The sequence below is a fragment of the Mustelus asterias genome, chromosome 12, assembly GCF_964213995.1.
Source record: "Mustelus asterias chromosome 12, sMusAst1.hap1.1, whole genome shotgun sequence".
NCBI classification, from domain to species: Eukaryota; Metazoa; Chordata; class Chondrichthyes; order Carcharhiniformes; family Triakidae; genus Mustelus; species Mustelus asterias.
The window spans coordinates 56,632,283-56,658,500 of NC_135812.1; the positions used below are offsets into that span (position 1 = coordinate 56,632,283).

The 26,218-nt window shown below is 49.5% G+C and overlaps 1 protein-coding gene across 1 annotated transcript in view; it reads left to right on the forward strand.

Moving 5' to 3' along the window:
• Positions 1-26,218, forward strand: part of myo15b (myosin XVB) — a 520,694-nt gene that overhangs the window by 58,920 nt on the left and 435,556 nt on the right. Inside the window, exon 14 of the mRNA XM_078226038.1 lies at positions 1,494-1,655. Coding sequence (XP_078082164.1) covers positions 1,494-1,655 — 162 coding nt within the window. The remainder of the gene's footprint in view (positions 1-1,493; positions 1,656-26,218) is intronic.

Here is a 26,218-nt window from a genome sequence, read left to right on the forward strand (position 1 = left end):
GTCCTGGGAAGGGTAGGGGGCTTTAGTTCAGTCGGGCAGCATGGTCAGTGCAGGCTTAGAAGGCCGAAGGGCCTGTTCCTGTGCTATAATTTTCTTTGTTCTTTGTTCTGTTTTGGCCATTTCAGATTGAGAAAGATGATTTGAACAGGTTACAGAGGAAGGCCATAGATTAATCCCCAGTTTAAAATATTTTAGTTATGCTGGCATGCACTGGAAGGGTCGAGTGGCCTGTTGTTTATTTTATATTATGCAGATAGGCTCAGAGAGTCCTAGAAACCTAGACTTGTGGGTGATTTGATCAAACTTTCTGAGATGTTAAATGGGCTTGATTGACTTTGTGTGAACTATTTATTTCAACTGAATTGGTTAGGAACAGCAATAGAATAAACGGAAATTGTATAGTATAGTTCTATCATTCAGCCTGCTCTTTACAAGAACAACTCAGCCATAATGTCCCACTCTCCTGCCCTTTCCCCATAATCCTGAATTTATTTTTCACCCAAATTGCTTATCCAATTCCCTTTAGAAGGGCACGAGTGAATCTGCCTCCCCCACACTCTCAGGCAGTGCATTCCAGATTGTAACCACAAAACATTTTTCTCCTGTCAAATATGCGGTTCTCCTTTTCCCAAAGCGTTATTATTTAAAATGTTGTAAGGATTTGAGATATGGAAAAATTATTCCCCATTGTGGGTGAAATCAGCAACAACAGAACATAATTAGAGCTGGATCCTTTAGGAGTGAAGCAATTTTTTACACAAAGTGGGGTGGGATGTTCTTCCCCTGTCGATGCTGATGGCCATTTGGAGCTTTTAAGACTGAGATTGATGGGATACGGTTTTCAAATGATGAGGAATAAAGCTGGCAAAGTGGGCTTAATGGACAGATCAGATATGGTCAGATTGGATGGTGGACCTGAGTAGATACATGGAGCTGAATGGTCACCTTCTGTTCATATCTTTCCAACATACACGTGGAACAAATTTCCAGCTCATGGATTGAATGGTTTTTTAAAACTTCATTTCTGGGATGTGAACGTCGCTGGCTAGGCCAGCATTTATTGCCCACCCCTAATTGCCCTTCACTCAGTTCCTGCTAATGAGAGCTGAACCTTTACAGGTTGGGGTGAAAATCACATTGTGCAAGGAATAGAAACTTGGTAACCTGGCTCAAGGCTCGTCCGGGATTCGTTTTGATTACCTGCGGCGGGAGGAGAGGAATATTTCAGATTGTTTTAACTCGACTTGAGTTTTTTTTCTTTCTTCATCCCTGCCAGAAGATGTGTAGGGTAGGGAGTGTAGGCACAAGCTACACTGGTGTGAGACAGACTGCATGCACCTGTCTTTGTGTTTGGCTCTTTAGGTGATGATAATTAGGTGAGGCAGAAAACAAGTGTTGTAAGTCAGCTTGCTGTCTCTGTGCCTCTATTGATGCCAGCTCTGTGATTGGTTTAGTATCTGCTGCCCTGACCTTTATCTCTCCTTTCTGGGCAGGGCGGAGCGTGTGAGATCACCGGCAAGCATGAACAAGATGACTTTGAGTGTTTGTTGGGCTCTCTGGGACGGATTGGGCTGTTGGAGGACCAGCTGCTAACGGTGTGGTCCATCTTGTCCTCCATCTTGCAGCTTGGCAATGTCTGCTTCACATCCTATGAGGTAGGTCAGACACACCCAAACTCCCATCTTCATCTGCATTACAACTGTGCTGCTGACATGCTGTAGTTTTACTTTGCACCAATATCAAACTTGTATTTTACTGTAAATAGCCTTGTGACATTTCAGGATTTCAGACAGGAGGATGTGTAATATATAACACAGGAGAAAACAGACTTGTATTTAAATAGCACCTTACACAACCACAGTAGACCCCAAAACACTTTCAGCCAATTAAATACTTTTGACGTGTGGGAAACATAGCAGCCAATTTGTGCACAGCAAGCTCCCAAAAATAGCAGTGTGATAATGACTGGATAATCCATTTCTCTGATGTTGGTTGGGGAATAGATATTGGCCAGAACATGGGAGAACTACCTTTGCCTTCTACGAATAGTACTGTGGGATCATTTATGTCCATGCAGGCCTTGGTTCACTGTCTCGTTTGAAAGACGGCAGCTCGAACAGTGCAGCACTCCCGTAGACTGATATAAAATTGAGACAAGCAAATCTCTCCAGGTGGAAGCACAGGTTTACATTCTGTTGGATGATCTGTACTGATGTGCTTCAGATGATCCTAGTGATCATTTGTACTTACCGCTGCTGCAACAGTTTGATTCATTCAAACACAGGGAACTGGATAAACACTCAGACAGAGAGCGGATTTGCAGGGCAACAGGGTAAAAGTGGGGGAGTGAGACTAGCTGAGTTCTGTACTTGAATAGAAACAATGCGAAGGGAAAGTCAGGGGAATGGCACGAAGCCATGATGCTTATTTGGAGAGCTAGTGCAGACATGATGGGCCAAATGGCCCCTTTCTATCCTGTAACAATTCTGTGATTCTGATTCAGTTGCTGTTCCACAGAGACAGCACAGACACAATGGGCTGAATGTCCTCCTCTGTACTGTAACCGTTTGACGATTCCATTGCAAACAAAAGGTGAACTATTGCAGATGCTGAAAATCTGAAACAGAAATTGCCAGACAGCATCTGTCGAGAGGAAGGGGGTTACATTTCATCTCCGTAACCGTGGGTAAGGAAGAAGTATTGCTACGTTTGGCAGGTGAATTCTGCTCCTGTATAGACAATGTAAGTGGCGTGGGGACACAGTGGGAGTGGGGGTGGGGACACAGTGCGAGTGGCAGGAGGGACACTGTGAGGGTGGTGTGGGGACACTGAGGTGGGGTGGGGGAACGCTCTAAGGGTGATGGGGGGACACTGAGATGGGGTGGGGGACACTGTGAACGTGGTGTGGGGGACACTGAGGGAGGTGTGGGGGACACTGAGGGTGGTGTAGGGACACTGAGATGGGGTGGGGGACACTGTGAGGGTGATGTGGGGACACTGAGGGTGGTGTGGGGGACACTGAGATGGGGTGGGGGACACTGTGAAGGTGGTATGGGGACACTGTGAGGGTGGTGTGGGGGACACAGGGTGGTGTGGGGGACACTGAGATGGGGTGGGGGACAGTGTGAAGGTGGTATGGGGACACTGTGAGGGTGGTGTGGGGGACACAGGGTGGTGTGGGGGACACAGGGTGGTGTGGGGGACACTGAGATGGGGTGGGGGACAGTGTGAAGGTGGTATGGGGACACTGTGAGGGTGGTGTGGGGGACACAGGGTGGTGTGGGGGACACAGGGTGGTGTGGGGGACACTGAGATGGGGTGGGGGACAGTGTGAAGGTGGTATGGGGACACTGTGAGGGTGGTGTGGGGGACACAGGGTGGTGTGGGGGACACTGAGATGGGGTGGGGGACAGTGTGAAGGTGGTATGGGGACACTGTGAGGGTGGTGTGGGGGACACTGAGGTGGTGCGGGAGACACTGGCAGACACAGTGAGGGTGATGTGAGTTGGTGTGGGGTTGATGTGGCGGAAACTGGGAGTGGTGTAGTTTGGGGATGGGGTGGTATGGGGCTAGTGTCGGGATCGCAGTGGGTGTGGGCTGGTGTGGGGGTGAGGTTGGGGTGTTTTGGGGGTAATGTGGGTACATTGTTACTCAGTTTGACTTACAGCAGACATGGGAATTGGACAGATTGAAGGAAAGACAGGAAACGACAGCCAGAGAAGTCGAGGGCCATGAATGCAGGTGTTCCGTTTCTTACAGCCAATCATTTCACAGGACGCAACATGACTGAAAATTCCAGCCTGGAATAAAATGAAAAGTTCATTAATTCCTTTGTGTGGGTGTGAGGTGCAGCAGATTGGAATAATTGGGTTTTGGCTGTACTTTACTCTGATGATCAGTCACTGTGAGGAAAAATAGAGCCACTTAAATACACAAAGCTGGTCCCATCTCACCCAGTGTACACATGTCCACCTTCAGAAAGACACAAATATCTGGTGCATGTCACAGTATGCCGTTGTTACACTGCCAAGGCACTCGACGACACACACAGATTGGCTGTGACATCTTGATTTGGGTGCGCTGAGTTGCTGTGCCTGTCACATCATGCTCCATCTATTGTTAGGCCAGTGCTAACCTGAGCAAAACTGAACAGGCTGCTACAATGCTGATGTTACAGAACATTGAACTGCCTGTCACAACATATTTCAGAGACTTTCTTTCTGGAGACTTTTGTTCAGGACCAAGGGCCATTTGGGAGACATCACTGAGGTTAAAAACGAGAGAGATGAGTTTCGTAGGTACGATTATCATCAGTAAAGCACACTTCTACAAATCCTCTGTCCCTTGGGTCACCACTCCTAATGATATAATTTACCAGAGTTCCTTTTCCACTTACCAATCAATGACATCCTGGTTCATGGTTTGGACACTTTGGGGAAAACACCCAGCTCTTTAGCAGTTTTGAGTTATTCACACAGCTTTCCAGATATTCGGACTTTCCAGCTAGTTTGTACAGGACCTGCAAGAGCTCCTGTTTACATTTCTGCCAATCAGAAAAACTGACCTCTTCCTTCATTGCCACTTTAATCCTGTTGTTGTTTCTCCCCAGCCTTCTAATATTCGAAGTGTGAGCACCCACAATGTTTTATTCTCTTCGTCCATTTATTTTTATCATGTCCTAACTATTTTGAGGGTTGTGGGTTTTAAACAAAAATAAAAGATGTGCTTTGCATAGTTTCAAACTAACAACAATAGATTTATTCTAGGACCTCATGTCTGCACAGAGTACAAACTGAAATTAAAAGCAGGAGTCTCTGAAACACCCTAATGACATCACCATCAAATCATGTGATCAGCTCTTAAAGCAATCATGCAATCATTTAAATATATAACATTCTCCTCACAAAAACTCTGTGTTCCTCTTTTTGTCTTTGTCAACTTTTCTTTGTATAGCTGCCTATATCTTCACCCTCCAGCTCCTCTGCTTGTAGCTTTCCTTTGTGTCTAGATACACAACTTCTCTCTCAACTTCCTGCCTCTTGTATGACTTCCAGGTCAAGGGCTTACATGGACCAATATTTCTTATTATCCAAGAAAATTACAATTGGATGCAAACTCTTAATGGTCCCCTTCAATATCCTTAAAACAATGACAGATTCCACAGACATTTTAAGCAATAAGGGTGGCACAGTGGCGCAATTGTTAACACTGCTGCCTCACAGCACCAGGGACCTGGGTTCGATTCTGACCTCAGATGACTGTCTGTGTGGAGTTTGCACATTCTCCTCGTGTCTGCGTGGGTTTCCTCCAGGTGCTCAGGTTTCCTCCCACACTCATGGTTAGGTTGATTGGTCATGCTAAATTGCATGGGGGGGGAGGCTAGCAGGGTAAATGCGTGAGGTTACGGGGATAGGGCCTGGGTGGGATTGTTGTCGGTGCAGGCACGATGAGGCAAATGGCCTCTTTCTGCACTTTAGAGATTCTATGAATAACAAATGGTCCTTACTGTACTGCTTCCAGGTGAACGAGATCACTCATGAGGTTATTAGCAGGGCCAAATAGCATGAATGAATTTAGGGTGGGGTAGGGTATTTTAAGGCAGGAAACCGCTGAAATGGCTTCCACCAATTTTGCTGCCAAACAGCCAATTCTCTCATTTATATATTGAAATTGGATCAGAAGAGAGTGGAAAACCCCTCATTTCAACGGTGATGTGGTGTCCCAGTGACACCATCAGGATTTACACCTGAGTTTAACTGTGAATCTAATTCCAGCCAGGACAGCAAAAGATGCCCAAGTAAGTGGGCATTTGACAACCTTTTGAGAAGTTTCTTTAGAACCCGGAAGACCAAAGGTGTCCCCAGCACTACACCCCATCATTCACAGGTTTCCTACTGACCCCTCTCCTCACCGGAGACTCTTTCTATGGTTTCCAAGTGCCTAGCCACCAAACCACCGAACAATACGTGATTCTCTCCCATCAGCATTCTCGTTATAGTGGGAGTTTCTAACGAAGTAGGTAAATTAGGTCCAGGGATTAAATGACCTGGCCTCAAACTGGTGCTGAGAGACGGGGGGATAGGTGGTAGCAGCGGGGGAAGGGGGGGGGGGGAACGCATCATTCACTTTGCACTTGACTTTCCTCTTCCCGTCCCAAGTTAAATTTCATCTTAAATTGCAGCAGGTTCTTTGCTAAGTGTAAAATAGGGCACCAGGGGGAGCATTTCCCAATCACAGTGAATGCACTGTCTCCACAGGAACTGGATACAAATTTTAAAGGGAAATGGTGTTTGATGACATTGTTTCGTGCCCTTTAGCTGTTGTATCTTTGAAGAAAAGGTATGTTCTGTGCTCCTGATGAAGGGCATGGCAGGTAAAGAGGAAGCAATTCCGTGACTGGCCTCTTAGAGAATTGCAAGAGGACTGAAGATCACAGGCAATGGGACATGTGAACTGAAGGAGGTTGAAGACTAAAATGCGGATCATTGGTAAAAATGTGGACGGGAGAGGGAACAGAATCCTGAGTTACTGAAAACAGTTACTGCACCAGGAGAGCTATTTGAGGGCAAAGGTCAGAGGTCAGTTGTGTGGGTGTGGTGAACCATAGATGGTTACCACTATGGGTACTTGTACATATGTTACTCTTGTTACTGTTGGGGGTTAGGGTTGAGGTGTTCCACCTGTTAGCATTGTTCTGTGGTACACTCCGTTTGGCTCCGCCTTCCTATAGGAGTATAAAGGTCACTGCACTTCCTAGTGACCCTTAGTCTGGGATAGTATTTGATGCACCTCAAAGAGCACCCGGAAACAAGGCTTTAGTTCTGAAGGCTTTAATACATTAACAATGAAACTACTAACACAAATTCACCCGTTCAGACTGAAGGGGTCCTGCCGGAGCAGGGGGTCTTATACCCTGCCACCGGAGGCGGGACCCCACTGGAGTGTGCCATGATACACTTAGGACAGGTAAACACCCTAACCCAACAACATAGTACAACCCCCATAACAACAGCACCCTAGCCCAACAGTAACACAACAACAACCCCAGTGGTGAACCAACGATGGTTCACCACAGTATTGTTAAGCAGTATGCTCTATTCTTGTTGCGAATAAAAGCCTTTATTCCCGGGTACGATCTAGCCTCCCGAGTGGATTAATCGCGCATCAATTTTATTCGCAACAAATTTTGTTCTGAAAAAAAAAATGGAGCAGATGCTGAAACCCGATCGGCTAACCTTAGATCCGCGTGCCGCTGGAGCGTCGAACACTTTCGACCATTGGTTGAAGTGTTTCCAGGATTACATCGACGCCTCAACAGCAGTCCAAACCGACGCCGACAGATTGCGGGTCCTCCACGCAAGGGTGAGCGACACTGTGTATGCAACAATCTGTGATTCTCAAGATTACAAAGAGGCCATCGAATTACTCAAGAAGCTGTACCATAAACCGCCAAACGAAATTCATGCTCGTCACCTATTAGCAACTTGACGGCGGCAGCCCGGCGAAACGACGGGACAGAACCTGCGCGAACTTCAGCAGCTCGCCAGAGCCTGCAACTGCAAACCGGTGTCGGCTACTCAATACACCAGCGATCTGATCCGAGATGCGTTCGTTGCGGGAATCGGCTCATCCTATATTCGCCTGCGGCTGCTAGAGCAGGGTAACTTGGACCTGGCTAAGACGGTAGAATTGGCCAATGCGATGGAAACGGCCTCCAGAAGTCTTGAAACTTACCCCACCGACCACGTGGGAACATCGTGGCAAGTACAGCCACCGACTCAACTGTACCCAGCGGCTCCTAGGAACTGCGCGATCATGCTCTCGACTTCAGACCTGACGGCTGCGGCAGCTCCAGGAGGCCCACGGTGCTATTTCTGTGGATTGGCGAAGCACCCTCGTCAGAGATGTCCGGCCAGGACGGTATTTTGCTCCGCCTGTGGGAAGAAAGGGCACTATGCAAAAGTGTGCCGAGCAAAGCCCCCTTCTAAGCCAAGCAGTGCTGCGTGTGACTCCCCAGGATCCGTCTCCTCGTCTCCGGCTTCGTCGATGTCTTCAACCACGTGCGATTCATGGGCGCCGCCATTCCTGATGACGACGACGCAAGACACGTGCGACCTGCGGGTGCCGCCACTTTCAACACCATCGACCACGTGTGATCCATGGGCGCAGCCATTTTGGTCGACACCGGCCGCAGAAGACCAGCAGGGGTCCTCGTCGTCGACTATCTCAGCTGCCTGCAGTTACACTCGGGATCCAACAGTGGCGTCAATCATCCTGGACCAGGCCAAGCCTCACAGACTCGACAAGTCCATGATGGACATAGTGGTAAACGGACGCCTGACACATTGCCTGTTTGACAGCGGGAGCACGGAGAGTTTCATCCATCTGGATACAGTGAAACGGTGCGCTCTCCGCGTGCAAACTGTCAGGCACACGAGCTATGGCGTCGAGGTCCCGATCTGTTATTGTTCTTGGGAGCTGCGTGGTAACTTTAACGGTGCGGGGCAGAGTTTATGAGAACTTCAGGCTCCTCGTGTTACCGCACCTTTGCGCTCCGGTACTCCTGGGGCTAGACTTTATGGTCCACCCGAAGAGTGTGACCCTGCAGTACGATGGGCCACTCCCTCCACTTTCAGTGGGAGAACAGCAGCCTCCAAATTGCCCAGCGCGCTCCACATGCAGTCTCTCGACACTCAAAATTACCCCGCCTTCCTTATTTGAAAATCTTGTGCCAGGCTGCAAGCCCATCGCGACTAAGAGCAGGCGTTACAGCGCTGAGGATCGGATCTTTATTCGATCTGAGGTTCAGCGGCTCCTCAGGGAAGGGGTCATTCAACCTAGCACTAGCCCCTGGAGAGCACAAGTCGTGGTGGTCAAGACTGGAGACAAGCCCCGGATGGTCATAGACTATAGTCAGACCATTAATAGGTACACGCAGCTGGACGCGTATCCTCTCCCGCGCATATCTGACATGGTCAACCAGATTGCGCAGTACCGGGTGTTCTCCACCATCAACTTGAAGTCAGCCTACCACCAGCTCTCCATTCGCCCAGAGGACCGAAAATACACGGCCTTTGAGGCGGATGGCCATCTCTACCACTTCTTAAGAGTCCCTTTCGGCGTCACTAATGGGGTCTCGGTTTTCCAGCGTGAGATGGACCGAATGGTGGACCAAAACGGGCTACGGGCTACCTTCCCGTACCTGGACAACGTCACTATCTGCGGCCATGACCAGCAGGACCACGACGCCAACCTCCTGAAGTTTTTACGCACTGCGTCTCTCCTGAACCTGACCTATAACAGGGAGAAGTGCGTATTCAGCAAGCACCGCCTAGCAATCCTCGGATACGTGGTGGAAAACGGGGTCACCGGCCCCGATCCAGACCGTATGCGTCCCCTCCTTGAACTTCCCCTACCCACTCGCATCAAAACACTGAGAAGATGCTTAGGCTTCTTCTCGTATTATGCACAGTGGGTTCCCAATTACGCGGGCAAAGCCCGTCTGCTCATAAAATCTACCTCTTTTCCCCTGACAGCAGAGGCTCGCCTAGCCTTTGAAGGGATAAAAGCTGACATCGTGAAAGCCACGATGCACGCTGTCGATGAGTCCATCCCCTTCCAGGTGGAGAGCGATGCATCTGATTTCACCCTGGCCGCCACACTTAACCAGGCGGGCAGGCCCGTCGCCTTTTTCTCTCGCACCCTCCAAGGCCCTGAAATTCGGCACTCCTCTGTGGAGAAAGAGGCTCAGGCCATTGTGGAGGCCGTACGGCATTGGCGGCATTATTTGGCTGGAAAACGATTTACCCTGCTCACGGACCAGCGGTCCATGGCCTTCATGTTCAACAACATGTTAAGGGGAAAAATTAAGAATGATAAAATCTTGAGGTGGAGAATCGAACTCTCCACCTACAACTATGATATCATGTACCGTCCGGGGAAGCTCAATGAGCCCTCAGATGCCCTGTCGCGCGGAACATGTGCCAGTGTGCAGGAGGACCGGCTACAGGCCCTCCACAATGATCTCTGCCATCCGGGGATCACTCGGCTCTTCCATTTTGTAAAGGCCCGGAATCTGCCCTACTCCATAGAAGATGTCAGGTCGATAACTCGAAGCTGCCAGGTATGTGCTGAGTGCAAGCCGCACTTCTACCGGCCTGACAGGGCACACCTCATTAAGGCCACTCGCCCTTTTGAATGACTGAGTGTCAATTTCAAGGGCCCCCTTCCTTCGACATATCGGAATGTGTATTTCCTCAACGTGGTTGACGAGTACTCCCGATTCCCCTTTGCCATCCCCTGTTCTGACATGTCCACTGCCACGGTCATCAAAGCCCTGCGGAATCTTTTTACCCTGTTCGGCTACCCCAGTTATATCCACAGTGAAAGGGGTTCGTCGTTTATGAGCGACGATTTGAGGCAATACCTGCTCTCTAAAGGAATTGCCTCAAGTAGGACTACGAGTTACAACCCCAGGGGTAACGGGCAGGTCGAAAGAGAAAACGCTACAGTCTGGAAGGCTGTCTTACTGGCGTTAAGGTCTAGGGGTCTTCCAGTCTCCCGTTGGCAAGAGGTACTTTCTGATGCGCTCCATTCAATCCGGTCCCTCCTGTGTATGGCAACCAATGCTACCCCACATGAGCGGATGTTTACCTTCCCTAGGAAGTCTTCCTCTGGGACCTCATTGCCATCTTGGTTGACGTACTCAGGACCTGTCCTCCTGCGGCGGCATGTTAGGGCCCGCAAGTCCGACCCTTTGGTTGAACAGGTCCATCTCCTCCACGCCAACCCTCAATATGCCTATGTGGCATATCCTGACGGGCGAGAGGACACGGTCTCTATCAGAGAACTGGCACCTGCAGGGGACCTGGAAACCCCCGTCGCTCCCGCACCCCTGGTCAGGATTCCTTTGCCCATTCTCTCCCCTCCTGACACGGCGCGGGCAGCATCGGGACCTCCACTTAATCCTCTTACTCCCGTGTACAGCTTGCCTGAGTCCAGGAGATTGTCGCCACCTCGAGGTCCACCGGTGCGTGAGGAACTGGAGGAGTCACTGGACACCACCTTGGAGAGAGGGACACCATGGTCACCAGAACCGGCACTGGAGCCAGTGTTGCGGAGGTCGCAGAGACGGTGCGGACCTCCGGTACGACTGAACTTGAGAACATATGGACAGTTCGTATTGTTTTTTTTACCCCACCGGCCTTTGTTTTTAAAGGAGGGTGAATGTGGTGAACCATAGATGGTTACCACAATGGGTACTGAACCATAGATGGTTATCACTATGGGTACTTGTACATATGTTACTCTTGTTACTGTTGGGGTTAGGGTTGGGGTGTTCCACCTGTTGGCATTGTTCTGTGGTACACTCCGTTTGGCTCTGCCTTCCTATAGGAGTATAATGGTCACTGCACTTCCTAGTGACCCTTAGTCTGGGATAGTATTGTTAAGCAGTATGCTCTATTCTTGTTGCAAAAAAAGCCTTTATTCCCGGGTACGATCTAGCCTCCTGAGTGGATTAATCGCGCATCAGTGGGTTCCCTTCGGAGATGCTCAAGGGAATGATAAATGACTCAGCAAAGTGTTTAAGCATAAAATGACATCGCAACAAGATGGCCAGTAAAGTAGCAGTAGTGTTCAGCACATTAGCAGACATGTACCTAAGAGGAGACAGCTCCAGTATCTTCAGAAAAACAGAGTTACAAGTTGGAGTGTTCGAAAGGGAGTTAGAAAGGTGAAAGGACATCATAATTATTCGGGATAGAGTGGAGGTAAGCTAACTCAAAAGGAAAAGTGGATTAAAAGAGAGCTTGGAGATATCAAATAGATAAGTGAATGTTCAGAGGCCTGCAGCTTGAGAACATCAGGAGTGAAAGTGGGGAGTACAATCATTGAGCTCTTACTTCAGCACAAAGTTGGTTGGTGGGAACAAGGATATAATAAATGGAACAATGGAAGAGACGAAACATGGAGGAGAAAGCTGAAAAAACTCAGCTTCCTGTTTAAGAGAGTGTGCAACCAGCCCATCAGAAGAAAAGTTGGAAAGGAGTTTTTGGAGGAGGCAACGAGACACCAGAGGGAAGCAGAGGCTACTGAACAACAGAGAGTGTACAACTGGTGTAGATTTTCAGTCACGTGTTTTGAAGATGATATCACAGAATCAGGGAGAAGAATCAGAGCAGAAGGCAGCCATTTGGACCATGGTGTCTGCACCTGTGATGTATTATACACAAGCAGAAAGTACAACCTCTGGTGTCTCCAGGACATCAAGTGTCAAAGACAAGAGAACAGGTCTCTTTGAAACAAGGTGTCGGACGTGAGTCGATGGAATGAAAAACAGTCAAATATGAAACCCTTTGAGACAATCATGTTAGCAACTTGCCAGCTGTGTTTCAGTGGGTAAGTCTTACCCCCTGGCTAAATAGGTTGTGGGTTCAGTGGGTAACAGGCTAACCCTATGGTTCAGTAGCTTGTGGGTTCAGTGGGTAAGTCTTACCCCCTGGCTAAATAGGTTGTGGGTTCAGTGGGTAACAGGCTTACCCTATGGTTCAGTAGCTTGTGGGTTCAGTGGGTAAGTCTTACCCCTGGCTCAGTAAGTTGTGGGTTCAGTGGGTAACAGGCTTACCCTATGGTTCAGTAGGTTGTGGGTTCAGTGGATAAGTCTTACCCTCTGGTTCAGTAGGTTGTGGGTTCAGTGGGTAAGTCTTACCCCCTGCTCAGTAAGTTGTGGGCTCAGTAGGTAAGTCTTACCCCCAGGCTCAGTAGGTTGTGGGTTCAGTGGGTAAGTCTTACCCTCTGGGTCAGTAAGTTGTGGGTTCAGTGGGTAAGTCTTACCCTCTGGGTCAGTAGGTTGTGGGTTCAGTGGGTAAGTCTTACCCTCTGGGTCAGTAAGTTGTGGGTTCAGTGGGTAAGTCTTACCCTCTGGGTCAGTAGGTTGTGGGTTCAGTGGGTAAGTCCTACTCCCTGCTCAGTAGGTTGTGGGTTCAGTAGGTAAGTCTTACCCTCTGGGTCAGTAGGTTGTGGGTTCAGTGGGTAAGTCTTACCCTCTGGGTCAGTAAGTTGTGGGTTCAGTGGGTAAGTCTTACCCTCTGGGTCAGTAGGTTGTGGGTTCAGTGGGTAAGTCTTACTCCCTGCTCAGTAGGTTGTGGGTTCAGTGGGTAAGTCTTACCCTCTGGGTCAGTAGGTTGTGGGTTCAGTGGGTAAGTCTTACCCTCTGGGTCAGTAGGTTGTGGGTTCAGTGGGTAAGTCTTACCCTCTGGGTCAGTAGGTTGTGGGTTCAGTGGGTAAGTCTTACCCTCTGGGTCAGTAAGTTGTGGGTTCAGTGGGTAAGTCTTACCCTCTGGGTCAGTAGGTTGTGGGTTCAGTGGGTAAATCTTGCCCTCTGGGTCAGTAAGTTGTGGGTTCAGTGGGTAAGTCTTACCCTCTGGGTCAGTAGGTTGTGGGTTCAGTGGGTAAGTCTTACCCTCTGGGTCAGTAAGTTGTGGGTTCAGTGGGTAAGTCTTACCCCCTGGCTCAGTAGGTTGTGGGTTCAATGGGTAAGTCTTACCCTCTGGGTCAGTAGGTTGTGGGTTCAGTGGGTAAGTCTTACCCTCTGGGTCAGTAAGTTGTGGGTTCAGTGGGTAAGTCTTACCCTCTGGGTCAGTAGGTTGTGGGTTCAGTGGGTAAGTCTTACCCTCTGGGTCAGTAAGTTGTGGGTTCAGTGGGTAAGTCTTACCCCCTGGCTCAGTAGGTTGTGGGTTCAGTGGGTAAGTCTTACCCTCTGGGTCAGTAAGTTGTGGGTTCAGTGGGTAAGTCTTACCCCCTGGCTCAGTAGGTTGTGGGTTCAGTGGGTAAGTCTTACCCTCTGGGTCAGTAAGTTGTGGGTTCAGTGGGTAAGTCTTACCCCCTGGGTCAGTAGGTTGTGGGTTCAGTGGGTAAGTCTTACCCTCTGGGTCAGTAAGTTGTGGGTTCAGTGGGTAAGTCTTACCCTCTGGGTCAGTAAGTTGTGGGTTCAAATGCCTCTGCAGGAATTGAGCTACAATATTTGGACTGACCCTCCAGACCTGTGCTCTCTATTGGGTGAGCCACAGAAGTGAGGCCCTCACTGCCTCTCAGGTAGGTATAAAAGATCCCACACACGATTTTGAAAGAACAAGGGAGATAACTATGGTATTCCAGCCAGTATTTATTTCTCCATCAACGTCACAAATGAGGTGACCTGATCTTTATCACATTGCTATTTGTTGGATTTTCCTGTGCGTGAATTGGCTGCCACAATTAGTAGATTACAACAATGACTACACTTCAAAAATGCTTCATTGGCTGGAAAGACAGTTTGGGATATGAAAGAACAAAGAAAAGTACAGCCCAGGAACAGTCCCTTTGGCCCTCAAAGCCTGTGCCGATCATGATGCCCTAACTAAACTAAAAAAAAACCTTCTGCCCTTACTTGGTCCGTATCCCTCTATTTCCTCCCTATTCTTGTACCCATCTGTGGCTGCAAACGAGACTCCAGGATGGTATGTTGCCTCCCTGGTGCTGGGGTCAAGGATGTCTCGGAGCGGCTGCAGGACATTCTGAAAGAGGAGGGCGAACAGCCAGTGGCCGCAGTACACGTTGGTACAAACGACATAGGTAAAAAAAGGGATGAGGTCCTAAAAGCAAAATACAGGGAGTTAGGAAGAAAGTTAAGAAATTGGATCTCAAAGATAGTGATCTCAGGATTACCACCGGTGCCACGTGTTAGTCAGAGTAGAAATGAGAGGATATATTGGATAAATACGTGGCTGAAGAGATGGTATCAGCGGGAGGGTTTCAGATTCCTGGGGCATTGGAACCGGTTCTGGGGGAGGTGGGACCTGTACAAATTGGACAGGTTACGCCTGGGCAGGACTGGGACTGATGTCCTAGGGGGAGTGTTTGCTAGAGCGGTTGGGGAGGGTTTAAACTAATATGCCAGGGGGCTGGGAACCTATTTAAGGAGTCCGAGAAGGAGGGAACAAGGACAAAATGTGGGGAGAATGTTCCAACTACATCAAAAATCAGGAAAAAAGTTATAAGGAAGGAGAACTCAGGAGATGTTATTAATGGAAGTGTTAGAATTCAAAAAGAAGGTACAAAAACTAGCATGAGGGCACTTTATCTGAATGCTCGTAGTATTCAAAACAAAATAAATGAGTTGACAGCACAAATCATTGCGAACGAGTATGATTTGGTGGCCATTACAGAGACACGGTTGCAGGATGGTCACGACTGGGAGTTGAATATCCAGGGGTATCAAACTGTTCGGAGGGACCGACAGGAAGGTCAGGGAGGTGGTGTAGCTCTGATATTTAAGGATGATATCAGGCCGGTAGTCAGAGATGATATAGGTTCTAGGGAAAAAAAGGTTGAATCCATTTGGGTGGAAATTAGAAATAGTAAGGAGAAAAAGTCACTGATAGGTGTAGTCTATCGGCCACCAAATAATGATCTCATGGTGGGGCAAGGAATAAACAAAGAAATAACTGATGCATGTAAAACTGGTACAGCAATTATCATGGGGAATTTTAATCTACATATCAATTGGTCAAACCAGGTCGGTCAAGGCAACCTTGAGGAGGAGTTCATAGAATGTATCCGCGATAGCTTCCTTGAACAGTATGTAATGGAACCGAAAAGGGAGCAAGCTATCCTAGATCTGGTCCTGTGTAATGAGACGGGAATAATTAATGATCTTGCAGTTAGGGATCCTCTTGGAAGAAGCGATCACAGTATGGTTGAATTTAAAATACAGATGGAGCGTGAGAAAGTAAAATCCAATACCAGTGTCTTGTGCTTAAAGGAGACTATAAAGGGGTGAGGGAGGAGTTGGCTAAGGTAGACTGGGAGCAAAAACTTTATGGTGGGACAATTGAGGAACAGTGGAGGACTTTCCAAGTGATCTTTCAGAGTGCTCAGCAAAAGTATATACCAGTGATAAGGAAGGACTGTAGAAAAAGAGATAATCAGCCATGAATATCTCAGGAAATAAAGGAGGGTATCAAATTGAAAGAAAATGCATACAAAGTGGCAAAGATTAGTGGGAACCTAGAGGATTGGGAAATCTTTAAAAGTCAGCAGAAAGCCACGAAAAAAGCTATAAAGAAAGGTAAGATGGATTATGAGAGTAAACTAGCAAAAGTTTCTACAAATATATAAAACAAAAAAGAGTGACTAAAGTAAACATTGGTCCTTGAGAGGACGAGAAGGGGGATGTAATAACTGGAAATGAGAAAATGGCTGAGGCATTGAACAGGTATTTTGTGTTGGTCTTCACAATGGAAGACACAAATAACATGCCAAAAATTGATGACAGGAAGGTTATGACAGGTGAGAACCTAGAAACTATCATTATCACGAAAGAGTTAGTGTTGGGCAAGTTAATGGGGGCTAAAGGTAGACAAGTCTCCTGGTCCTGATGGAATGCATCCCAGGGTACTAAAAGAGATGGCAGGGGAAATAGCAAATGCACTAGTGGTAATTTACCAAAATTCGCTGGACTCTGGGGTGGTTCCCGCAGATTGGAAAACAGCAAATGTGACACCACTGTTTAAAAAAGGAGGTGGACAAAAGGCAGGTAACTATAGGCCGGTTAGCTTAACTTCTGTAGGAGGGAAAATGCTTGAGTCTATCATCAAGGAAGAAATAGCGAGACATCTGGATATAAATTGTCCCATTGGTAAGACGCAGCATGGGTTCATAAAGGGCAGGTCATGTTTGACTAATTTGGTGGAATTCTTTGAGAACATTACATGTGCAGTGGATAATGGGGAACCTGTGGTGTGGTGTATCTGGATTTCCAGAAGGCCTTTGACAAGGTGCCGCACCAAAGACTGCTACATAAGATAAAGGTGCACGGTGTTACGGGTAATGTATTAGCATGGATAGAGGATTGATTAACTAACAGAAAGCAAAGAGTGGGGGTAAATGGGTGTTTTTCTGGTTGGCGATCAGTGACTAGTGGTGTGCCTCAGGGATCAGTGTTGGGACTGCAATTGTTTACGATTTACATCGACGATTTGTTGTTGGGGACCAAGTGTAGTGTGTCAAAATTCGCAGGTGACACTAAGTTGGGTGGAAGAGCAAAGTGTGCAGAGGACGCTGAAAGTCTGCAAAGGGATATAGATAATCTAAGTGAGTGGGCGAGGGTCTGGCAGATGGAGTACAATGTTGGTAAATGTGAGGTCATCCATTTTGGTAGGAATAACAGCAAAATGGACTATTATTTAAATGGTAAAAAATTGCAACATGCTGCTGTGCAGAGGGACCTGGGTGTCCTTGTGCAGGAATCTCAAGGAGTTGGTTTGCAGGTGCAGCAGGTAATTAAGAAGGCAAATGGAATTTTGTCCTTCATTGCTAGAGGGATGGAGTTTAAAAACAGCGAGGTTATGTTGCAGCTGTATAAGGTGCTGGTGAGGCCACACCTGGAGTACTGTGTACTTGCTTGAGAAAGGATATACTGGCACTGGAGGGGGTGCAGAGGAGATTCACTGGGTTGATTCCGGAGTTGAGAGGGTTGGCCTATGAGGAGAGACTGAGTAGACTGGGGCTATACTCATTGGAATTCAGAAGAATGAGGGGAGATCTCATAGAAACGTATAAGATTATGAAGGGAATAGATAAGATAGAAGCAGGGAAGTGGTTTCCACTGGCGGGTCAAACTAGAACTAGGGGGCATAGCCTCAAAATTAGGGGAAGCAGATTTAGGACTGAGTTGAGGAGGAACTTCTTCACACAAAGGGTTGTGAATCTGTGGAATTCCCTGCCCAGTGAAGCAGTTGATGCTACCTCATTAAATGTTTTTAAGGCAAGGATAGATAAATTTTTGAACAGTAAAGGAATTAAGGGTTATGGTGAGTGGGTGGGTAAGTGGAGCTGAGTCCACAAAAAGGTCAGCCATGATCTTATTGAATGGCGGAGCAGGCTCGAGGGGCCAGAATGACCTACTTCTGCTCCTAGTTCTTATGTTCTTATTATGTTCATCTAGATGCCTCTTAAATTTTGCTAATGTGCCTGCTACCACCACATCCTCTGGCAGCGCGTTCCAGGCACTCACCATTCTCTGCGTGAAAAACTTCCCTTGCACATCTCCCTTAAACTTTCCCCCTCTCATCTTGAACTTGTGTCCCCTTGTAATTGACACTTCCACCCTTGGAAGAAGTCTCTAACTATCCACCCTGTCTATGCCTCTCATAATTTTGTAGACCTCTATCAGGTCTCCCCTCAGCCTCCGTCTTTCCAGTGAAAACAATCCTGGTTTATTCAACCTCTCCTCATAGTCAACACCCTCAAGACCAGGCAACATCCTGGTGAACCTTCTTTGCACTCTCTCCAAAGCTTCCACATCTTTCTGATAGTGTGGTGATCAGAACTGCACACAATTCTCCAAATGCAGCCTAACCAAGGTTTTATATAGCTGCAACACGATTTCCCTACTCTTGTACTCAATGCCCCGGCTGATGAAGGCAGGCATGCCATATGCTTACTTAATCACCTTGGCCACCTGTGTTGCCACTTTTAGGGAACTGTGGACCTGCACGCCCAGATCCCTCTGTATGTTAATGTTCCTAAGAGTTCTGCCATTTACAGTATACTTCATACTTAAATTTGATCTTCCAAAATGCATCACCTCGCATTTGTCCGGATTAAACTCCATCTGTCATTTCTGTGCCCAAGTCTCCAATCTATCTATACCCTGTGGTATCCTCTGACAATCCTCAGCACTATCAGCAACTCCACCAATCTTTGTGTCATCCGCAAACTTACAAATCAGACCACCCACATTTTCTTCCAGATCATTTATATATACTACAAACAGCAGAGGTCTCAGCACTGATCCCTGCAGAACACCACTAGCTACAGATCTTCATTCTGAAAAACACCCTTCCATCGCTACTCTCTGTCTTCTATGACAAAGCCAGTTCTGTATCCATCTAGGCAGTCCTCCCCGAATCCCATATGATTTTAGTGTTTGTACCAGTCTGCCATCTAGGACCTTGTTAAATGCCTTACTAACGTCCATTTAAACTACATCCACAGCCCTTCCCTCATCAATTTTCGTTGTCACCTCTTCAAAAACTCAATCAAGTTGGTGAGACATGACCTTCTGTGTACAAAACCATGCTGTCTGTCACTAACTAGTCCATTTTCCTCCAAATGTGCATACATCCTGTCCCTCAGTATCCTCTCCAAAACCTTCCCCATCACTGATGTCAGGCTCACCGGCCTATAATTTGCTGGATTATCCCTGCTTCCTTTCTTAAACAAGGGAATCACATTGGCTCTGGAATCCAATCCTCTGGAACCTCGCCTGTGGTTAAAGAGGATGTGAAGATATCTGTTAAACCCCCAGCTATTTCTCCCTTTGCGTCCCGTAGTAACCTGGGATAGATCCCATCCAGTCCTGAAGATTTGTCTATCTTAATGCAATTTAGGATACCGAACACTTCCTCCTTCGATATATTGACATTCTCTAGAGCATTCACACACCTATCCCTGACCTCATCCATCATGTCCTTCTCCTTGGTGAATACTGATACAAAGTACTCATTATGGATCTCACCCACTTCCTGTGGTTCCACACATAACTTCCCACCATTGTCCTTGAGTGTCACAGTCATAGAGTCATCGGGATTTATAGCATGGAAACAGGCCCTTTGACCCAACTTGTCCATGCCACCCAGTTTATACCACTAAGCTTGTCCCAATTGCCTGCGTTTCGCCCATATCTCTCTATACCAATCTTACCATGTATCTGGGTATAGTGAAACACCTGCACGGACATCCGCAGTGCCACACCGGCACAGACACCCTCGGTGCCACACCTGCACTGATACCCTCAGTACCACACCTGCATGGACACTCGCAGTGTCACACCTGCACGGACACCCGCAGTGCCACACCTGCACTGACACCCTCGGTGCCACACCTGCACCAACACACTCAGTGCCACAGCTGCACTGACACCCTCGGTGCCACACCTGCACCAACACACTCAGTGCCACAGCTGCACTGACACCCTCGGTGCCACACCTGCACCAACACACTCAGTGCCACAGCTGCACTGACGCCCTCAGTACCACACCTGCACGGACACCCGCAGTGTCACACCTGCACGGTCACCCGCAGTGTCACATCTGCACAGACACCCGCAGTGCCACACCTGCACGGTCACCCACAGTGCCACACCTGCACCGACACCCTCAGTGCCACACCTGCACCGACACCCTCGGTGCCACACCTGCACCGACACCTTCGGTGCCACACCTGCACCGACACCCTCGGTGCCACATCTGCACGGACACCCGCAGTGCCACACCTGCACCGACACCCTCAGTGCCACACCTGCACCGACACCCTCGGTGCCACACCTGCACCGACACCCTCGGTGCCACACCTGCACCGACACCCTCGGTGCCACACCTGCACGGACATCCTCGGTGCCACACCTGCACGGACACCCGCAGTGCCACATCTGCACAGACACCCGCAGTGCCACACCTGCACGGTCACCCGCAGTGCCACACCTGCACCGACACCCTCGGTGCCACACCTGCACCGACACCCTCGGTGCCACACCTGCACGGACATCCTCGGTGCCACACCTGCACGGACACCCGCAGTGCCACATCTGCACAGACACCCGCAGTGCCACACCTGCACGGACATCCTCGGTGCCACACCTGCACGGTCACCCACAGTGCCACACCTGCACCGACACCCTCAGTGCCACACCTGCACCGACACCCTCAGTGCCACACCTGCACCGACACCCTCAGTGCCACACCTGCACCGACACCCTCAGTGCCACACCTGCACAGACATCCTCGGTGCCACACCTGCACGGACACCCGCAGTGCCACATCTGCACAGACACCCTCGGTGCCACACCTGCACGGACATCCTCGGTGCCACACCTGCACGGTCACCCACGGTGCCACACCTGCACCGACACCCTCAGTGCCACACCTGCACCGACACCCTCAGTGCCACACCTGCACCGACACCCTCAGTGCCACACCTGCACCGACACCCTCAGTGCCACACCTGCACCGACACCCTCGGTGCCACACCTGCACGGACACCCGCAGTGCCACACCTGCACGGACACCCGCAGTGCCACATCTGCACAGACACCCGCAGTGCCACATCTGCACGGACACCCTCGGTGCCACACCTGTACCGACACCCTCGGTGCCACACCTGTACCGACACCCTCGGTGCCACACCTGTACCGACACCCTCGGTGCCACACCTGTACCGACACCCTCGGTGCCACACCTGCACCGACACTCGCAGTGCCACACCTGCACCAATACCCGCAGTGCCACACCTGCACCGACACCCTCAGTGCCACACCTGCACCGACACCCTCGGTGCCACACCTGCACCGACACCCTCGGTGCCACACCTGCACCGACACCCTCGGTGCCACATCTGCACGGACACCCGCAGTGCCACACCTGCACCGACACCCTCAGTGCCACACCTGCACCGACACCCTCGGTGCCACACCTGCACCGACACCCTCGGTGCCACACCTGCACCGACACCCTCGGTGCCACACCTGCACGGACATCCTCGGTGCCACACCTGCACGGACACCCGCAGTGCCACATCTGCACAGACACCCGCAGTGCCACACCTGCACGGACATCCTCGGTGCCACACCTGCATGGTCACCCACAGTGCCACACCTGCACCGACACCCTCAGTGCCACACCTGCACCGACACCCTCAGTGCCACACCTGTACCGACACCCTCAGTGCCACACCTGCACCGACACCCTCGGTGCCACACCTGCACGGACATCCTCGGCGCCACACCTGCACGGACACCCGCAGTGCCACACCTGCACGGACACCCGCAGTGCCACATCTGCACAGACACCCTCGGTGCCACACCTGCACGGACATCCTCGGTGCCACACCTGCACGGTCACCCACAGTGCCACACCTGCACCGACACCCTCAGTGCCACACCTGCACCGACACCCTCAGTGCCACACCTGCACCGACACCCTCAGTGCCACACCTGCACCGACACCCTCAGTGCCACACCTGCACCGACACCCTCGGTGCCACACCTGCACGGACACCCGCAGTGCCACACCTGCACCGACACCCTCGGTGCCACACCTGCACGGACATCCTCGGTGCCACACCTGCACGGACACCCGCAGTGCCACACCTGCACGGACACCCGCAGTGCCACATCTGCACAGACACCCTCGGTGCCACACCTGCACGGACATCCTCGGTGCCACACCTGCACGGTCACCCACTGTGCCACACCTGCACCGACACCCTCAGTGCCACACCTGCACCGACACCCTCAGTGCCACACCTGCACCGACACCCTCAGTGCCACACCTGCACCGACACCCTCGGTGCCACACCTGCACGGACACCCGCAGTGCCACACCTGCACGGACACCCGCAGTGCCACATCTGCACAGACACCCGCAGTGCCACATCTGCACGGACACCCTCGGTGCCACACCTGTACCGACACCCTCGGTGCCACACCTGTACCGACACCCTCGGTGCCACACCTGTACCGACACCCTCGGTGCCACACCTGTACCGACACCCTCGGTGCCACACCTGTACCGACACCCTCGGTGCCACACCTGCACCGACACCCGCAGTGCCACACCTGCACCAATACCCGCAGTGCCACACCTGCACCGACACCCTCAGTGCCACACCTGCACCGACACCCTCGGTGCCACATCTGCACGGACACCCGCAGTGCCACACCTTCACCGACACCCTCAGTGCCACACCTGCACCGACACCCTCGGTGCCACACCTGCACCGACACCCTCGGTGCCACACCTGCACCGACACCCTCGGTGCCACACCTGCACGGACATCCTCGGTGCCACACCTGCACGGACACCCGCAGTGCCACACCTGCACGGACACCCGCAGTGCCACATCTGCACAGACACCCTCGGTGCCACACCTGCACGGACATCCTCGGTGCCACACCTGCACGGTCACCCACAGTGCCACACCTGCACCGACACCCTCAGTGCCACACCTGCACCGACACCCTCAGTGCCACACCTGCACCGACACCCTCAGTGCCACACCTGCACCGACACCCTCGGTGCCACACCTGCACGGACACCCGCAGTGCCACACCTGCACGGACACCCGCAGTGCCACATCTGCACAGACACCCGCAGTGCCACATCTGCACGGACACCCGCAGTGCCACACCTGTACCGACACCCTCAGTGCCACACCTGTACTGACACCCTCGGTGCCACACCTGTACCGACACCCTCGGTGCCACACCTGTACCGACACCCTCGGTGCCACACCTGCACCGACACCCGCAGTGCCACACCTGCACCAATACCCGCAGTGCCACACTTGCATGGACACCCGCAGTGCCACACTTGCATGGACACCCGCAGTGCCACACTTGCATAGACACCCGCAGTGCCACACTTGCATGGACACCCGCAGTGCCACACTTGCACGGGCACCCTCAGTGTTATACCTGGCCTGCCTGGCAATGGGTGAATAGGTATCCTTGCTTTCAGACCAGACTCCCTCCCTCTTTCCTTAGTCCCAGCTTTACCCAGTGGGGCGTTTGGAAAGGTTCTTTCAATCGTCCTAAAGTCCATTAATGCAGCAATCCTCTCGACTGCTCTTTTTTCGTGCACTGAAGTTAATCTTTAGCCTTTGCCTGTTAATCAGTTTCCACTTCAGTTAACTTGATTAGCGACATGTCATTGCAGTGATTCATAGGTTTCTGAGAATTTTAAGCAGTTGACAGCAAGCGTGGTAAAATAAGTGATTTCTTCAAAGGCACGCATCTGGAACTACATCACTGTTTTTAATTACCACACTAGTACAGAAACAAAGACAGATTTATAATTAAAGTTTTCACTTGGGAGCATAGCAATTCTGTGGAACAAGAGTGAAACTATTGATAAGATCACAAAGTAAGAGAGATATACTTGTTGGCTCAATGGATAAAGGTAGTTTATTAAACAAAATAAATTATTGATCAGTGACAAGCTCATAAAAATTCCTTGGACATCAAGTTGTATTTTAATGTTTACGTAATTATGTCGAGCAGCTTTGTGTGAGCTGTCACATAGAAGGAGTAAGAGAAATGTATAAAATTGGCAGTTTGCAATGAGTATTTGGATTTGTAAAACCCCAGATACTGAGCTCAGAACTGTAACATGTAATTGTAACAGAAAACAGTAAATGGTTATTTTTAAGACTGGAGGATGGTAAACAAATGATATTTGCCAAGGTTCAGCGTGAGACTGCTGCTTTTTTGATATATATTGGGATAGAATCTCTGCGGAGTGGTAACCACAGTCGTATTGCCACGCTGCTCATTTTTATTTATCTAGGTAAGGAGCTGCACATTTGTCACCAGCAACTTAAAACTTGGCCAGCTGAGAAGGATCTGATAAGTAAGGGTTAACCTGGAACTGAGTTCAATACTGTTCACCAGTGATGCAAGAAGAGCTTTGATCATCAGTGTAGAGCGAGGTAGCAACATGGAGCCTTCATACATACATATATAGAAAATAGAAGCAAGAGCAGGCCATTCGGCCAGTCAAGCCTGCTCCGCCATTCATTATGATCATGGCTGATCATCAATACCCTGATCCCGCCTTCATCCATACCCCTTGATCCTTTTCACCCCAAGAGCTATATCTAATTCCTTCTTGAAAACACACAATGTTTTGGCCTCAACTACCTTCTCTGGTAGTGAATTCCACAAATTCATCACTCTCTGGGTGAAGGAAGTTCTCCTCACCTCAGTCCTAAAAGGTTTATACCTGTACCCTCTACTAGTCGACTGTAAATATGTACATAGTTCAGTAATTAATAAAGATTTTGGTCACTTCTACAAGACTGCTTAATGGTGTCTAAGCAGGACACACCACAGATAGCGGGCAACCCAACAAAACAAGTCCCAGCCACTTGGAGAAGCCAGGGAGATTATATGTATGTAAGTTAAGTGGGTGAGGGGTTAGAGGGGGAGCGGGTTGTGATTTGGGTCTGGATGGTCGAGAGGAAGGAGTCTGTATGGTCTGCAGAAGGAAATTAGAGGTAAGGGGAGGGTTGGGTGTTCACGGGAAACAGGTGTTGGGTGGTGTCGGGTGGTCAGGGGTGTTCAGGAGCAGTCGGATGGTGGGATAGATGGAGGGTTGGGAGGTAATCACGGTGTGGGGGTGAGTTTGGGGGTTGAGGTGGGTTGAAGGTCGGGGGGGGGGGGGTGGAGGAAAGTTGTTGGGGGTGTGTACAACCCCCCAGAAATGGGATGCTCTGGGCATTTGTTACCATTGTGTTCGGAACTTTAATGTTTAAAGAAAAATTCAAACACCCATCAATCACCTGACAGAGCTATACCACAAGATTTCACATTTTAAAACAAAATCAAGCTTTCTTGCAAATCAAAAATAATTAAACAAAGTAAGCACTACGAACTTAAAGTTTGTCATTACTTGTTTATAAACTCAGTTACATTTATTATTTTTCCCTTGAGTTTCCTTATCTCACTAAGTTTTGAAGGTTCACTCAATTTCCTAGGACCAACTCAAAGAGATGCTGCAGCCCCCTGGAATTCAATTTAATTCTGCTCAGAGTTCTAGCTATCCTCTGAGATAAGATTCTATGAGGGTCTTTGCATTAGATTTAGGCTACTTGACCCTCCACCTTTACAGGTAATGACTGTGGATACCTCAGCACCTTGGCCAGGATGTTGGCAGATACTGAAACCCCTTCCCACAGCTTTCCAAGCTAACTTGCTGACTGATTTCTGCCACAAGGTCTATGAAGACCACTATAAATTTTTTCAATTAGCTGCAAGCTACAGCAAAGTTCCAGCTACTTTCCCCTCACAAAATCCAAACTGAGATTGAACACCATTCCAGATGGTGAACAATAAAATTAATATTTTTGTGCTTAAATGCAAGCTTGACTAACTTTCATTTCCTTTGGCCGTCCCTCTCAGTAAGCTGCAGCCTACACAAGGCCAAGTCTACAACAGTCTGTTCCTTAACTGATCTGCTTGCTCTGTTAGCAAACACATGGCTGAATTAAACAAAAATAACCTTCTACTTAAGGCTCTTGAATCACTATCTCTGCGGCAATGTGGTGTTCTTTTGGAGTTCTCAATCTAAAATGTATGTTAGTTATTTTACCTTTAACAAAACTCCTTGATTCTGAATAA